Here is a 15,727-nt window from a genome sequence, read left to right on the forward strand (position 1 = left end):
ACACTCTTCCTCCTGGTTGAAAAAGATTTCCTATGTATGGGGGTCCTGCACTTTGTACCCTCTGTTCTCCGTTGAAAATGTTCCAGACTGACATTCTGAAGACCCTGATTTGCCGACATGTGAGAATCTTCATGTGTTTTTTTTTTTTTCCTTTCACCAAGCCAGATAATGGAGAGAAATGACCCAAAAAAGAAAACTGTCACACTTAAGTCCATGCTACGTGACAGCGTTCTATTAGTCACAAGCACGGAGGGGAAAAATAAAACTCAGGAAGAGATGTTAGCTTTTTAAATATTCAGCGACCATCAGGACAAACATGTTTACCAATCTGAAATAGCTGTGGTGATGTACAGATGGGGATTGTACTCTGTAACTATGGGTAATGCAAGATCAAATTAACCAGAGCAAACAGGAGGTTCTTTATAAGACTCCACGCCCAGGAAATACTCTTGGCCATAGAAATCAAATCCAGCCTTTCACATAGTATTTATTGAGCCTAACTTCATTTCCTCTGAAAATGGCCTATCAGAAGCTGGGCTTCTGAACTGTATGTAGGAATAATTCAGATACAGAGTAAAAGGTAATGATGACCGAATGTTCTGTGACCAAAAGTCCAAATCAGAGAATCAGGTGAAGGAGGTGGGTGTGTGTGTGTGGCGGGGCGGTGGGGGGGGGGGGGGGGTGACCAAAAATCCGAGACACCCTGACGGAGCAGGTACCTGCTTCAACGTCCCTGTGGCCTATCTGCTAAACACAAAACCCTTTCTATCTTCCCACTTTGTGCATCACAGCCTCCTGCTCCTTCATGCAGGGAACTGGTGTAGTTAGCACAGAAACCCCCATCCAGTCTTCACCCCTTACCTAACTCTGGACTCAGCTGCTTTGATTCCTTTCAGTGCAGTGGAGCCCTGCTGGGGGGAAGGCCCTGTTTGAGGGGGGGGGGGCCCTCCGGTGGAGACCAAGATCAAGGAAGAACAAGCCCCTGCCTCCAGCAGCATAATCCCAACCCACAAGTGGTCTCAGAACATTAATGCCCATGGAGAGAAGTGCTCTGGGAGGCTGGAGGAGGCAGGGACCATCTGGTTGCAAAGACCAGGAATGGCTCTTTTGAGACAGGTGACATTTCAACTTGACTTTGAAGGACCTGTCAAGCCCAGTCATTTGACTATAAAAGAACAAAAAGCGATTGTCCTATTTGAAACTAGTCCTGGTGTGGAAAGCGCAGAGAAAATGAGGCTGCTTTTGGTAGGTCCATTAGAGATCAAATGTATTCTCGCTCGTAGACAAGATCATTCATCTCACTGTGCTCTGTACCTTTGGATGCATGTTCATTATTTTACTGGCAGGGGACTCCTCGACTGGAGAGGGCTGGCAAGAATCAGAATTATGGACTAACAGAAATCCTGGATAAATATTTAAACCTAGCATTTGGGGAAATTTGTAAAGGAGCCTTTTGGTTTTTTTCCCTGGGTTTTTGGCTGCCCTTTGGTGGTAGAGAGAATCTCCATTAGAGGGCATCCTCTAGTTAGTGTACTGCTTTAGAAAAGGCGAAGCCCAGAAACGATTCACACTGGTAGCAGAATTGGGATCACAGGGAGGCCTGCCTGGTTTCTTGTGCGGTTGCCTCTGTTGTTACCCCCAGGAATGCGGGGAGAGCAGAGGCTCTGCACCCTGCTGTAGCCCTGCCCTGCGCGGGCGGGGTGTCTGCAGGGGGCACCTCGGATGCAGAACTGTACAGATGCCCGTGAACGCTGATCCAAATGAGTATGCTGTCATGAGATGTATAAATAAAAATAGACGCCAGACAGAAAAGGGTGCCGAATCCAGTGATCAATTCTTGCTATTTAAAAAAAAGGGGGGATGGGGTGGGGTGGGGGGAGGAGGCCCAGAGATGGCACTGTTAATCAAATAAATGACTTGCCTAAATTTAAATGGCAATTTAAGAAAACTTACCATTAGGAGCATTATTTTTCTTAATTTTATGATCTGGAGACCAAATTTATCTTTTTTAAATTAGATTTGTCAGTGCTCTCAGAAAGTTATTAAAGTGATGGGAGTATAGAACATAATAAATTCTCGTTCTATTTGTGGAACAATTTTCCTGTGATTTAATAGGATGAAACTTGGCCTAATTTGAGTTTGAAGATGACCTTCCTTAGTGTCTTGAAACTGAACTCTTGTATCGATTGGCCCCTTAAATCCAAGCCTGCCTTTAACTCTGGATCTTCAATTCACAAGGATTAGGGAGAAATCATCTGAGTTGGATATGTTAGAATTCTCGTGATTAGCATAGTTTCTGTCCCCGCTAGTCTCCTCGAGGTTCTTTGCGACTTGGACCTGCCTTGTCCAGTTGAAAGTACCGACGTTCATTCAAGGAGATTTTTTCATTGAACTTGTTGCCACAGTGATTTCCAGTTGTGACTTTTGGGAAAAGTACACACATTCCCCAGCATATGCATTGATTTCATTAACTACGAATAAGTTCTTATCGTGTGTGTGGCAAAAATATTACGTGCCCTGCTTGTGGCTGAGGTGAGAACCAGAGGTATAGACTTAATTGTGGGTTTAATATCTTTTCCGCACCGGCACTCGGCATTGAAAGGGAGAGCCGCCAAAGTGGGAGTTGTGCAGCTGTCCTGGTCAGCTATGAAAGTAATGTTAGTCTCAAAACATTTTGCAACAGAAGCACAGCAAAAACTAATAACTCCGTGCTCGGCAATGATTAATTAAAATTGGCTTGATTTGGCCTCTAAAGTATTGGTCTTTCTCCTCATCCATAAAACAGAGGCTACACTAGGAGGTGAACTGAGTCCCTTCCTACCTTTTTCACATGAAAGCACTGAATCTGTGTAGGTCATGTGTGAGCAAAATCCTTTACAAAAGGGTGTCTCTTGTAAATGATTAGGGCACGCGGTCTATTTTTCCTTCATTTCTCAGTCTCTGCTTTGGGCAAATAAGAAAAGAATGGGAAAGCTACTAACTTCTTTAAAAGTGACCTCTTAATGTCTCAAGCCCCTAAGGCTTTATATCTACAATGTGCTGCTTTGTTTCTTGTATTTATTCACCTCTCAGTCAAAAAAATCTGAAATGAGCCAGAGATTTCTAAGTATAACGTTGGGCCAAAAATATATTTCCAAACTTCCTAAAGGACACTTCTATTTATCGAGCACCTACAAAGTGCCAGACATTGAGAGCTTTTATCTGCATTATCTAGTTTTTGAATAAAAAAGTGAAATATTTTCTATGCTGATAGGATTTCTCCCAAAGACTTCTACCAGCTAAATGAAAAAAATGGGTTGTTTTTGATAAGTTGACTTGAATTTAATTTTAATGATTATTATGATTTCAACTTATGATTACAGGCTTAAAATTAAATGAGCAGAGAAGGTTTCTCAGAGGAGATAAGAGGGTGTGTGAATCTTAAAAGGGTTCCAATCTTATCATCTTCTGCAAAAGAGCCTTAGGTTGGAGACCAGTGATAAACACTCAGGATTGGGTGGAAAACCAAGGACACAATCTCCAAAGCACAGATATTTCTCCAGCCGAATGCCTCTTTCTATTCTTGTTCTTGTACATGTGGTTCTTTTTAAATTTGGGGCTATTTCATGTAAAATAGAAGGGATCCCGAAAGGGATCCTTGCCTCAAGGTAAATCAACCCAGAACTCATCTGAGTCACCTGGACTTGCTATGTTGAAATTTTTTTCCCCCTTGAGCAGGACATTTGTTTTCCCTGTATTCAAGCTTTTGACTCACAAGGCTCCCAGCCCAAGGTCACTGACTACATATTGATGTAGCAGCTTCAGAGCCGCGCTTTATATTTATATGGCTGAGTTTATTCCTTGCAGTTAGAATATAATCATTCAATCATCATTTTTTTCCTGATTGACTATAATGTGCCAAGTCTTTTGAAGTATGTGACTCCCTGTAAGGAACTTATCTTGCTGAGAAAATAAGTTAATGGAACACAATGAGCAGACAGCACAAGAGATTTTATTCAATTTCAGCAGAAAAACAAAAATTATCCTAGTGTGACCGTACAGTGATTAAGTCTATTATCCTTAGCCAATCTAGCACAGAAGATCTGAATGTCTTTAGTTCCTGTGTATGCAAGAAGGGTATACACCCAAAGTAAACATTTTCATAATGCTGCATTAACCTAATACAAGGATTAGAATAACAAGATCAACTCATGCCTTTTAAGATCGTAAGGCTGTACTGACGATTTTTAAGGTGCATTTGTCTGTGTTATTGAAATGAAACGTTATGCTGCCCTAACAGAATTTGAGTTGATGCTGATTCTCGTCCTGACCCTCATGGGTCCATGTTCCTGATAATTGTACACAGCATCGAGATGAGAGGAACTTAAGTTCCAGGAATGCATTTACGGCTAATCTGTTGTTCGGGTTTAGCCAGATAGCCAATGTCTTTTACAGCCCATGCATTTCCAGCAAAACGGGGATGGGGGAGAGGGCGCTAATAAGACTGGATAATTACCGGTTGCTCTCCATTTAACTCTGCCCTTGTGCCCGTGACACTTTTCCCCTCATCAGACAAAATTGGGCGGGGGAGGGGGCCTTTGTTAATATGCCCAATATGACTGTTTACTGTTAGGGACAGAAAATAATCTATAGGAAGAAACCCTGAAAAAATACATACTAGGCAATTAATAAAAGTCGCCGGAGTGGATGAGCACTACAGGAGAATTGGGCTTTCTTAATGTGTGCCTGTTACAGAACAAACCCCTGCTTCTGTTTCTCAGAGCATATTGCTGAATAGATACAAGATGCCAGGCAACTAGCTCAGGGCCCGCGGAGACCCTCGGTATTAGTTTGCTTTTCTGGAATAGTCCTGATGCACATGATCACCCTTGTTGGGTAAATGACACTGTGATATAACCTTCAAGCACCAGAAGGCAATTGTGGTTCTCCACAGGGGTATCAAATCTCTACTGTAATCCCTGATCTGTTACTGAGCTTCTAGATGGCTGGAGGCATGTCCCTTAACTTCTTTTTGCCTTAGTTTCTACCTCTGCAAAATGGAACTAATGATGCCTGTCTCCAGTCCCTGAAGGATGGGGGGGGAGGGGGGAGCATCCTATGTCTTAGAAAAGCATAAAAATTAAGCCTACAAAATAAAGAGTAATGCTAGCTTGGTCGGTTTTCAGGCTGAAATGTCAGGTATGGGCAGAGCTAAGTGATGCTAAATGAACTGTTAGAGATCTTAATTGGACCAGAAGTAAAAAATTCAGATTACAGGGGTTTTTTTTTTTCTATTTGAAAATAGATTTTTTTTAATCTATTCCAACATGAATGGAATTGGATAGCAGTTTTCTCAGCATTTTTTTCCTAAGTCAGGTAAGATTGAGGCAAGCCCGTTAAAATAGAAATAGGCAACCGAAATTTGAAAGATTCTGGGAAGAGTATTCTTGAAGATGAGATTCCCTGCATATGCTTACTTGAAAAGAAAGCAGATGGGAGGTTTCAGGGTTCTCAGGTGGTCTTCATCCTGAGATCCTTTTTTTGAAAAATAAGTCTCTTTTTTAATATATGGATAACTAAGTACAGTTTGAACAAAAAAAAATTGAAAAAAGGAATTACCTATTATTCTTTGTAGAGTGCTCATCGGTAGCTATACTGCCATTTTATTTCTTAGAAAAGGGGGCATGCAACGAAACCTAATGAAAAAGTATTACAGCTGGGTCACCCACAAGCCAGTAGGCGTATACGCAGCTGAGAACGTGGGGAGATGCTCCCCGACATCAAAGCTAGTTTAGGAAATGCACCTTCCTTGCCTCAGGTGTCCCCACATGATGCCATCTGCTCCCATCTGCTTCTGCATAGACATGACGGGACTCCGTGTTCTTGGTGGAATGAGGAATGAGGACACATACTGCCCATTCCTGTTTTGAACCTCTCCATTCCCAAACATGGCTTCAGTAATGTAGGAGATTGTCCCTCTTCCCCCCCCCCCCCCCCCCCCATGCACATGCCCATGCGGTCCAGGGGGATCAAGAGAAAATGGAGGCAGTGACATGTCATGTTAAGGACTATTACAGGTCGGGACTGGGCTGTACTGAGCTTACTGTGGATTTGTGGTGTTGTAGAGCAACTTTTGAAATGTGCGTCTTCAGCCTTTAGGACACTAGAGGTCAGTTTAGGTCAACTGGTAGATCATTGTGAGGCGTTAATATTAACGAGCTACTGTTAGCCTGTAATGGGCCTCTCGGGCTTATAAGGTAGCAACAAGGTAGTAAACACACAAAAACCTTACTCTTACCTCATTTTCTACCATGAACTTAAGTGATGGGCCATCCAGGGCATTCCTGGGTGATTTTTCTTTTCCTTTTTTTTTTTTTTTTTTTTTTAACCAAACTTTTGAGGAAATAGATTTTTAAATTCAGTTCTTTATATATCATTTTACTCGAATGTGGTTTAAAACAAACATTCAAAGACGTAACGTGTCTGAATTTCTTCCTTCAGTTGCACTTCACTGCAAAAAAGGAATCTTTCATAATGTGCCTAAAATATCGAGGTTAATAGTATGACCTTCTCCTACAACTTCTTGAAACTGTCAAGAATCTGTTGTTTCTGCCTTCCTAGTGTAAATTTAATAAGAAATCGTAGAATTTACTTGCTCCTCTCATTTAGGATCTCATAAACGTTCCTGCCAGGTGAACAAGATGGTTATTATTATCCCAAATGTCTGGAAGCTCAGCCTGGAGAGTTATCAACTTGTCCCAGTCTGTAGTGAAGGTAACAGACTGCGCATTGTGGCCAAGGCTTTTATGCGTCTTTGTAGTAGAACAGTTTTTTAAAATAACTGTTAAATTGGCAATACAAAAATCCACGTGTGCTCGCTACGTTAGAAGGGTTTAGTGTCAAGGCTGAAACAAGTAGGAGGCAGAGCCATAAAGAATTCATCTAGACTGTAAACTTTCAGTGACGCACCAACCTTTGACTTGTTTGTTTCCCCTTCCAAGTAAATATTTATAGTACGAGAGCATTTCTTCCCATTTGTCCTTTCCCTAGGTTCCATCAATGGGCTGCACTGATACAGAACCCCATATTCATGTGCCTTCAGCCGCCTGGGTTCACCGGGACCGGGTTGGGGCGGTGGTGGCGGGGGGTGGGTGGTACCCACGTGGACAGCTTTCTCTCTGGCTGAGGAAAGCCTAAGAGGATGCAAGTAAGGGATACCATCCTGGGCATCCGTCAGGCTTCTCCAACATTGAAAAACAGGGTAAATTGCTCATCAACCTTGGTGTCTCGTCATTAATAACATTAGTATTAGTATCATGACAAGGAGTAGGCATTTCGTAACGAGCGCTGCCTGCATTATCCTGTTGGATTCTCACAACCGCCTCCGAGCGGGGACAGTGTTCGTTATCGCACCATTCTACACAGATGGAGGTGGCTTACACGGCTGCCGTAGAGCCCACGATCGCCAGGCTGTTGAACCTAAATTCAAACTCAAGCCTGTGGCCTGCAGAGATTCTTTATACCCACTGTACCTTCTGTTCCTGAGCCAATGGGGCAGCTTTACAGGTGTTCCCACTCCAGTACTCTTACTGGGTCTTCCCAGGAGCCCGGGGTCACGGGGCTGATGCCACCTGAGGTATGTGGCCATGGGCAGCAGGGGTAGAGAACAGAGCAGAAGACCCCTCAGAGGCAGTGCCAGTCTAGGCCCCCAGCTCGGGTGACTGGTAAGGAGCTGTGGCTCCACAGGGGTGCCGTGGCTGCATATGCCTTAGCCTGAACTGACACTGAGAGTGTCCAGTGACTTCACTGAGCCGTTCCTATAGTCCAGGAACCGTGCCACCTGCTACACGTATTTCATTGCGTTTCTGTAGCATCGGAACATCTCCACAGAGTGGGTCCCTTGTTGCCTGGGCCACCCTCTCACCCTCAGAAGTCAAGGGATTGAGGTCTTGGGGAGAGACTTATCTCCATCTGTTGATTTGGTAGGCACCCCAGCTGCTCCAGATTCTCCCCATTCCCAGCTGATTTTTTTCCCCCAGGCTTGGAGCAAGACATGCTGAAGTGATCTGGGTCTGGGCCTTCATGGCAGTAGGACACCTGTTGACCCCTGGTGGCGACTCTGAATCCCAGGCCCTGTGGAGCCCAGAGGCTGACCCGGGGGGGGGGGGGGGGGGGGGGGGGGGGGGGGGGGGTGGAATCTGCAAAGCTGCATGGCTCCTGTCCCCTTTCCATGGCAAAGACGTGCTCTAGGTGCTGGATCCTTGATTCCACATAAAACGTGTCGCCTTCGATCATTGTGTCTTGACGCGCAGCATGCGTTTAATTCTATCACCAGAGGCCTCTGGCTGACTTATTAATGAGTTTTAAAATGAAGGTGGCTTAAAAAAAAAAAGATTTAGGAAAGAGAAAAAATTCAGTTGGTCTTTGTAAAACAAATATTTGATGAATATTTTTAATCTCTCCCCGGGTGGTCCTAGCCACAGGGTGTTAACCTACGGAGCCTCCTAGAGAGGCCACCATGCAACTGGCATAAATCACTGGCTCCAAAGGAAGAAGATTCTTTCTTCTCCCGCCTCTTGGGATGATGGAAAATAAGTACAGGACTGCGGTAAAAGAGGGACTGTCCTTTCCGTGGTGGCGTGTGAGCTTTCTGGGTTGCGGTGGTCGCCCTCGCTCAAATCAGAAGGTACAGCTCAGAGGAGGGAACTGAGGACCCGGAGGCAGACGAAGCCGTGGTGCGCGGGGTGCGCTGCGCCAGTGAGGGTGCGGGGGCGCCCGGGGGGCTGGGGAGGCAGCCTGGGACCAGTGTTAGCCCTTCGACTTCTCAAGATTGAAACCCCTCGAAACCCTGAGAGTTGGAGTAAAAGCGCAGGCGGCTGTCAGGGGTGTCGGGGCTGCTGGGGGTGTCGGGGTTGTCAGGGCTGCCGGGGGTGTCGGGGCTCTCGGGGGTGCCGGGGCTGTCGGGGCTGCCGGGGCTGCCGGGGGTGTCGGGGCTGCCGGGGGTGTCGGGGCTGCCGGGGCTGGCGGTGGAAGCGCTCTCCAGGGACCTGAACGGGCGGCGGGCTCCGGGCTCCGGGAAGGGTTCTGCGGCTCGACTGGCAGGCTGACGTGGACGGAGCTTTCGCTGGAGTCCCTGGACCTCGGCGTCTGATAAACCGCTTTGTTAAAATAAAGAGGCGTGAGACCAGACCTGACTGTGGTGACCCATTTCCCATCTTCCTCCTCTCCGGCCCACAGCCTCGCCTCGCCCTCCCTCCCTCCCTTTCTGCTCTACGTCTCGCGTCTCCTCGAGGAGGACGAGGCCACAGGAGACCTTAACGTGATAAACGTATGAACCTTTCAACCCTTTGCACACTTGCCGTCCGTGTCTTCAGTGGCCCCCGAGGCCCTTGGCCGCCCGTCGGCTCCCTGTGACCTGGGCCCGTGTGTCCAGCTCAGGTCCAGGCCTCAAGAGGGCAGGACACCGCCTCTCCTCCGAGCGGGTGTTGGGGCTGGGGTCGGCCCCGCCAGCTCTTCGGGAATGTTCCTCCCAAAGCTGCTAGGCTTCCTGGTGTCTCCCCTGGCCGCCGTGCCCCTTGCACTCAGGAGAGAGCCAGGGCGTCCACCGTCTCCCTCCTCTCACACGGGGCTCCGTCCCTGGCTGGCGCAATGACAGGCCCAGGGCTCCTCCCGCGCCTGTTCTAAGAGGTCACAAAGCAGGGCAGCAAGCAAGTCATGACTTCTTATTGCCAAAGTGGACAGAGGGTGAGACTAGAGAACCGGTCGGACACGTGCTCATTCTAGAAAGGACGGGAGGGAGAAAGAGCTGCCCCTTCCCTCCTGCCCTCGGCTGCTCCGCTGGCCGCGCCAGGCTGCCCGTCCCCAGCTTCCTCTCCAAGGGAAGTCCCGGCGACAGGGTGGGCCTCCCCTGTCCTGCCTAAAGCCACCTTCCCTGAACGCAACGGGCCCCAGCGAACCCGGCCCGGACAGCCAGGGCGTAGATGTCGACCTTGAGCTTTTTTCCCTAAAAGCAGACGCAGCCTCTCCCGTTTGCCAGTAGCGCTGTCCCCAGACTTAACCCCTGTGCCCTCATGGTGATTTTTAAGGTCCTTCGTTGTAGCACCTGTGTCCATGGTGCCTTCTATACATGTGGGGTGCCGCGTTTCAATTTCTAAAAACTTGAAATGTGGCAGTAAAAGAGCCAAACAGTAAATTAAAGGGGGGGGGGACCCCAGCCCAGTCCATAAGCAGGTTTTGATGTATTTGAAAATTGAGGTGTATGCTCTTCGCCCAACTTAGATGACACCGGCGAGTTAGAGTCCTGAACTGCCTCCGTGCAGTTCTCTGTGACTGTGAGTGCTCCCGTCCACGCAGATGGTTTGACCTTATTTTGGAAAGGACGCGGCCTCCCTAGAGCGGGGCGTGGCGGGGAGGCGGTGCTGGTGCTCGCCGTCCTCTCCAGATGTGCCCAAGGCCCGGGCTCTTATGGCAAGTTTGTCTACTTCTTAAACCGGGGGTTCCGCTGTGCCGTGTAACCAAGGGCGGTTGCTCTGGGCGGAGACCGGCCCAGGTGAGGCCACGTTAAGAGGAGCTGTTGCCTCGGGCATCACGGGTGCCCTCGTAGCGGAGGGGCGTGGCGGGCCCTGGGCAGGTTGCCATGGTATTCGCCAGGGTCGGAGTGGACTCTGGCTTTCCCGGGAATCGCAGGTGTTCAGCCCTTAGTAGAAGGTGCTTCCTTGCCCGGCAGAGCAGAGGGGGTGTTAAATAGTCACATGACCGGGGCTCAGGAACCCGAATTGTGAAGGCCGATGAGTGCGTGGGGGTGTTAAAATAAGTATGGGCTCTGACGAGTTCTCTAAAAAAGTTGTTGAATTTCTAGACTCCTCCATCCCTCCTTCATCCATCCCTCCCTCCCTCTTTCCTTCCATCCTTCCCTCACTCCCTCCATCCTTCCACCCCTCCCTCCCTCCATCCAGAGGGACCTTTCTCTGGCACAGGGAAACGCTGCTGCTTTCCGACAGCCCTGACCGCGCACAGGACCAGCCAGCCCGCAGGGATTTGCTCTTAGTCATCCTGGAAGCCACAGGGCCTGGCACACAGCAGATGTTCCAGAGACGTTTGCTAAATGGATTCATAGTTGCTGCCTACCCCCCCACTCCCCCCCCCCCCCCGGCCCCGGCCATGTCAGCCTAAGAGTCGAGACGTTTTCCGCCGTGATTCAGTCTGACCGACTTCCAGCAGTATCTGAAGACGGCGCGTTGTCCTCAGACTCTGGCACCTGGGAGCATCGACAGGCCTGTCGGCCCAGGGCGGGCGGCGGTTCTCATGATGTCCCTGGGCTGGCAGGACTCAAATCTCGAACCTACAGAAATCCTGGATAATCTGGAGCGGGGGTGGGGTGGGGGGGTACTTCCAGAGGTTCTACCTTTAACTGTAAAACGACAAACTGACGGTAGTACACGCTAGTTCCAGGTAATCCAGTTTCACTGTAAAAGCGCACGTTTCTCAAGACCCCGGGGAGACCTGAGGCCGGAAGGCCTTGCTTTCTACCTGCCTGCCTTCCGTGCTTACGCCCCCTAGAGATCACAACTAGCAGAGTCCGGAAGAGTCCGGGTTCCGGGAGGAGGAGGATCCAGAAGCTGCCAGTTTATAAACTGCCCAGTTCACCTGTGTCGGCTTTTCCATCATTTTAGCCTGATGGATGATTTAGGAGCAGAACATCTTTTTTTCTCCTTCTAAAATGTCTTCTCAAAGATCTGTAGTCTTTAATGTCGTCTTGCTGGTTTGGGAAGGGGCTTTGGATGCTCTTGCAAAAGATCGAGGTTAAAATTTAAGGGATTTTCCGGCCACGCCTCAGTTACTTGGGAAATCCGGGTCAAGAGCGCATTTCTCAGGTGCCCAGGTAGCGTTACTGTCGTGGCCTAACCCCGAGTCGAAGGTGAGTTCGCAGTGACGACGAGCTTCTCTTCACTAATGGAAGTTCAGGCAGGCTGATGGCTTCTGCTCCTTCCTCCAGGTTTATTTCCATCTACAGAGGACCCAGCCACACCTACAAGGTGCAGAGACTGACGGAATTCACGTGCTACTCCTTCAGAATCCAGGCCGCCAGTGAGGCTGGGGAAGGGCCCTTCTCCGAAACCTATACGTTCAGCACGACCAAGAGCGTCCCCCCGGCCATCAAAGGTTTGTAGGCAGTGAATCCTGGCAAGTTCTTCTGTGAGCGGAAGGAAATTACCTTACATACACCCCCTCGTGTCAGCACCCTTGAAGCCCAGCCAGCTCCCAGGAGAGAGGCTGCGGGCGGGTCTTCTGCGGAAAGGAGGGCACCTCCCCAGGAGGCCTTTCCTCAAGTCCGTGGGAAGACGGACTGCAAATCGTGTGGTAGGCTCCAACCCCCAGGGCACAGCTAAGGAAGAGGAACAGTCTGGAGTGACCCGCCTTGGGTGGGACCGTGAGGGGTTTGTGGGGGGTTTGAGGATCGCTCTGCCCAGGGACTGTCAGGAGGAGCCAAGGTTGGGATCCACCTTGGGATGACTCTGGTGCCCGACCCCGGCCCCTTCCGCAGCCTGTGCCCCGGGCCCCAGCCCTTACTGTGCAGAGGGGCCTTCGAAAAAGTGCCGCAGTGGCCTGGCCTCAGCTCCCTGAGTATTTGTCCGGAGGCCTGCCGGTGCCTAGTTCATTCCGTCCCTTCGTGGGGACAGGGAGTGAGCAGAAGGCCCTGTTCCCAGGCCCTGCCTCCCCTGGGTCTGGTGAGCCCGTCTCTCCAGGCCAGGCCGTCCCCACCAGCCCCTCCGCGCTCAACTGGGGCTGATGGACTCGCCTTCCAAGGACGGCTGGCCACATTGAGGGTCTCCGTGATTCTGTGCCCCTCTGAGTGTGTGCTTGTGGATGGACATTGGAGCACGGAGTTGAAAGCACTTGAATTCCACGTACGTTTTCTTCAGAAGGGCAGTTTCCTAACGCTGCCCCTTGATCAGATCTTCTTACTCTTGGGTTCAGGAAATTGTTGTCTTGGCTGGAAGACCGTTTTGTCTGATAAAGATCCCTTATCTTTTTTCCATAAATTGCATGGTGTTTTGGCCAACTAACTGCAACTTATTTTTAAAAAGACCTTTATTTCTCTGAAACAGTGTTGTACAGAATTGCAAGCAGAAACCACCCCCTCTAAAAAAATGTGAAGAGTAAAGGGAGTTCAGAAAGGAGTTAGGCGTTCTGGTTACAAAGTAATAAAATACCAGGTATTGAATTAAGCTATAGAGATATAGCATAAGCTATGAGAAAATCTTTTAAAATTCCCTTAACGTTGTAATGCTTTACTACCAACTAATACAACTTTCCTCTAAGCCAGAATTATGAGTCCAACAGGTGAAAAATAAACTAAAAAAATATGTAAATATGAGATAACTTGATTTTTAAAGGCTTTCTCTCAATGCTGGCCATTCTCTTGGACTTACTCTCATACGTCACATGCTCCTCAAACCTTCCTTAGCCTCACACACAGATGAGACTCTCCTTCCCACTTTGTTCGTACACCCCAGCTTACTCTCCTTTACGTGATGTTTCTCTTTGTATTTGTCTCCTACCTTGCTTGCCCCGTTCCTCAACTCAATCTTAATTCCCTTGAAAGCAGAGTTTACGTCCCCATTTTTGCATTCTCCAAATGTCTCCAGCTCAAGGCCTCATCATAGAACATGTTCAATATTATTGAAAACATAACAAACTTAACAAAAAAACGGTTGAGCGTCTGCCTTCAGCTCAGGGTGTGATCCCAGAGTACTGGGATCGAGTCCCACATCGGGCTCCCTCCCCACGGGGAGCCTGCTTCTCCCTCTGCCTGTGTCTCTGCGCCTGTGTCTCTCTCGTGAATAAGTAAAATCTGAAAAGAAAAGAAAACCTAACAAAAATGCAATCCAGGCCAAGGAGATATTACTAGGATAAAGAGCACAGGACTTTTTCACCAATAGCTTGCTAGTGCTGTGTCAAGGGTGCAGTGCAGGTGTTACAGGGGGCTGGGCAAGCCCCTGTGTCTGAGTGGACACAAGCACTCCCCCTCTTCCATATCACCAAAATGTGGGCGGTTATTGTGATACTTTGAGTTTTGAGCTTGGACATGTGGGTTTGTATTTCAGCACCTCGAGTGACACAGTTGGAAGGAAATTCATGTGAAATTTTATGGGAGACGGTACCACCCATGAAAGGTGACCCTGTCAACTACATTCTGCAGGTATTGGTTGGAAGAGAATCTGAGTACAAACAGGTAAGAACCAGTATGTATGGCACACGTGCGGCTTATCAGTCAAGCCTCTGCCTCTTGCCATGAACAGTTCAGTGACTGGTGAGTGGCATTTTTCTTAAAAATCAGCCATAGAATCTGCCTGACGTGTACTCATTTATATGCCCTCGTTTACATTTTATCTGTGGAGGTATTAAATCTTCAGTTCTCAGGCATGACCCTATAAAGAACTTTAAATTCCATAGTTGTATTTGATATTGGCAGTAATGTTGACAAATATCAAAATCTTTATGCAGTTGAAAACCAAGGGGCCAATGGTTTGACTATAGAGAAGTAATTTAAGCTGAACTGCTGAAGCCTGTGTCCTGCCTTTTTTTTCTTTTCAAGAGGTTAGGCCAGAACCCATGACCTTCAGATCAAGGCCTGAGCTAAGGGGCCCTTGGGTGGCCCAGTAGGTGAAGCATCTGACTCTTGATTTCAGCTCAGGTCATGATCTCAGGGTCTTGGGAACGGGCTCCTCACTGCACTGGGCATGGATCCTGCTTGGCAGTCTCTCTCTCTCTCTCTCTCTCTCTCTCTCTCTCTCTCTCTCTCTGCCTCCCCCCAACCCCAGCCTTTAAAAAAAAAAAAAAGACCTGAGCTGAGATCAAGTGTCAGATGCTTAACTGCCTCAGCCCCCTAGGGCCCCCCACCCATCTGCCTTTTCTATAGGAGTTATAACAGAAGAAGGGTTGTGACTTATCAGCTCTTGAGGCCTGGGATTCAGCAGCTCCAGGTATCACTGTTTGTCACCCTTTAATATGCAGGGAATCCCCGGGAATCTGTTAAATGCAGATTCTGATTCAGTAGGTGTGAGGTGAGAGCTCAAGAACCATCATATGAGTCAGCAAGGCTATAGAGATCACATGAAAAACCCATGCAAGAGAGAATGTAACAGGAATAGAGCCAGATAAAGAATTTGCTTTTATTATTTTTCACAACACTTTTTGGTCCTTAATTCTTCCAAAACTACACATTACCAGTCACTGGCTATGAAAGGTTCAGATACTCCATCGGTTTCGGTCGTGTTTCCAGGAACTCAGTAACTATTTTTGTGAAATCAGGATATGAACCATTACACTAAGGAAAAGGTGAGGCCCATTCCTTACCAGAACTTTTAATGGAGGCATGCGTGTGTGTCAAACTCAGTAACTGTCTTCTAAAATATTAGCAATTTGTAAAGATCTGCCTCTTTAGCTCTAGAGGCTCCAGATATACAAAACAGGTAGAAAATAATTTGATTCGGAGTTTTTGTTAAATTGCTGGCTCACATTCCTTACTTAATAATAAAGAATACTTGTAAATGTATAAAACAAAATTTTGGTACATTTCATGTACTTTGTTAACAAAGAATCAGATAAAAGAATATAATTGTGGGGCGTCTGGGTGTCTCAGTTGGTTAAGCGTCTGCCTTGGGCTCAGGTCACGATCCTGGGCTCTCAGGATTGAGCTTCACTTCGGGCTCCCTGCTAGTGGGGAGTCTGCTTCTCCCTCCGC

The 15,727-nt window shown here is 48.0% G+C and overlaps 1 protein-coding gene across 1 annotated transcript in view; it reads left to right on the plus strand.

Moving 5' to 3' along the window:
- The window catches only part of FNDC3B (fibronectin type III domain containing 3B), a 339,739-nt gene that overhangs the window by 312,185 nt on the left and 11,827 nt on the right, over positions 1–15,727 (plus strand). The window contains exons 24-25 of the mRNA XM_038583908.1: positions 11,975–12,141; positions 14,088–14,215. Of these exons, the coding sequence (XP_038439836.1) occupies positions 11,975–12,141; positions 14,088–14,215 (295 nt within the window). The remainder of the gene's footprint in view (positions 1–11,974; positions 12,142–14,087; positions 14,216–15,727) is intronic.

Source organism: Canis lupus, chromosome 34 (assembly GCF_011100685.1).
Source record: "Canis lupus familiaris isolate Mischka breed German Shepherd chromosome 34, alternate assembly UU_Cfam_GSD_1.0, whole genome shotgun sequence".
In the NCBI taxonomy this organism is placed as follows: Eukaryota; Metazoa; Chordata; class Mammalia; order Carnivora; family Canidae; genus Canis; species Canis lupus.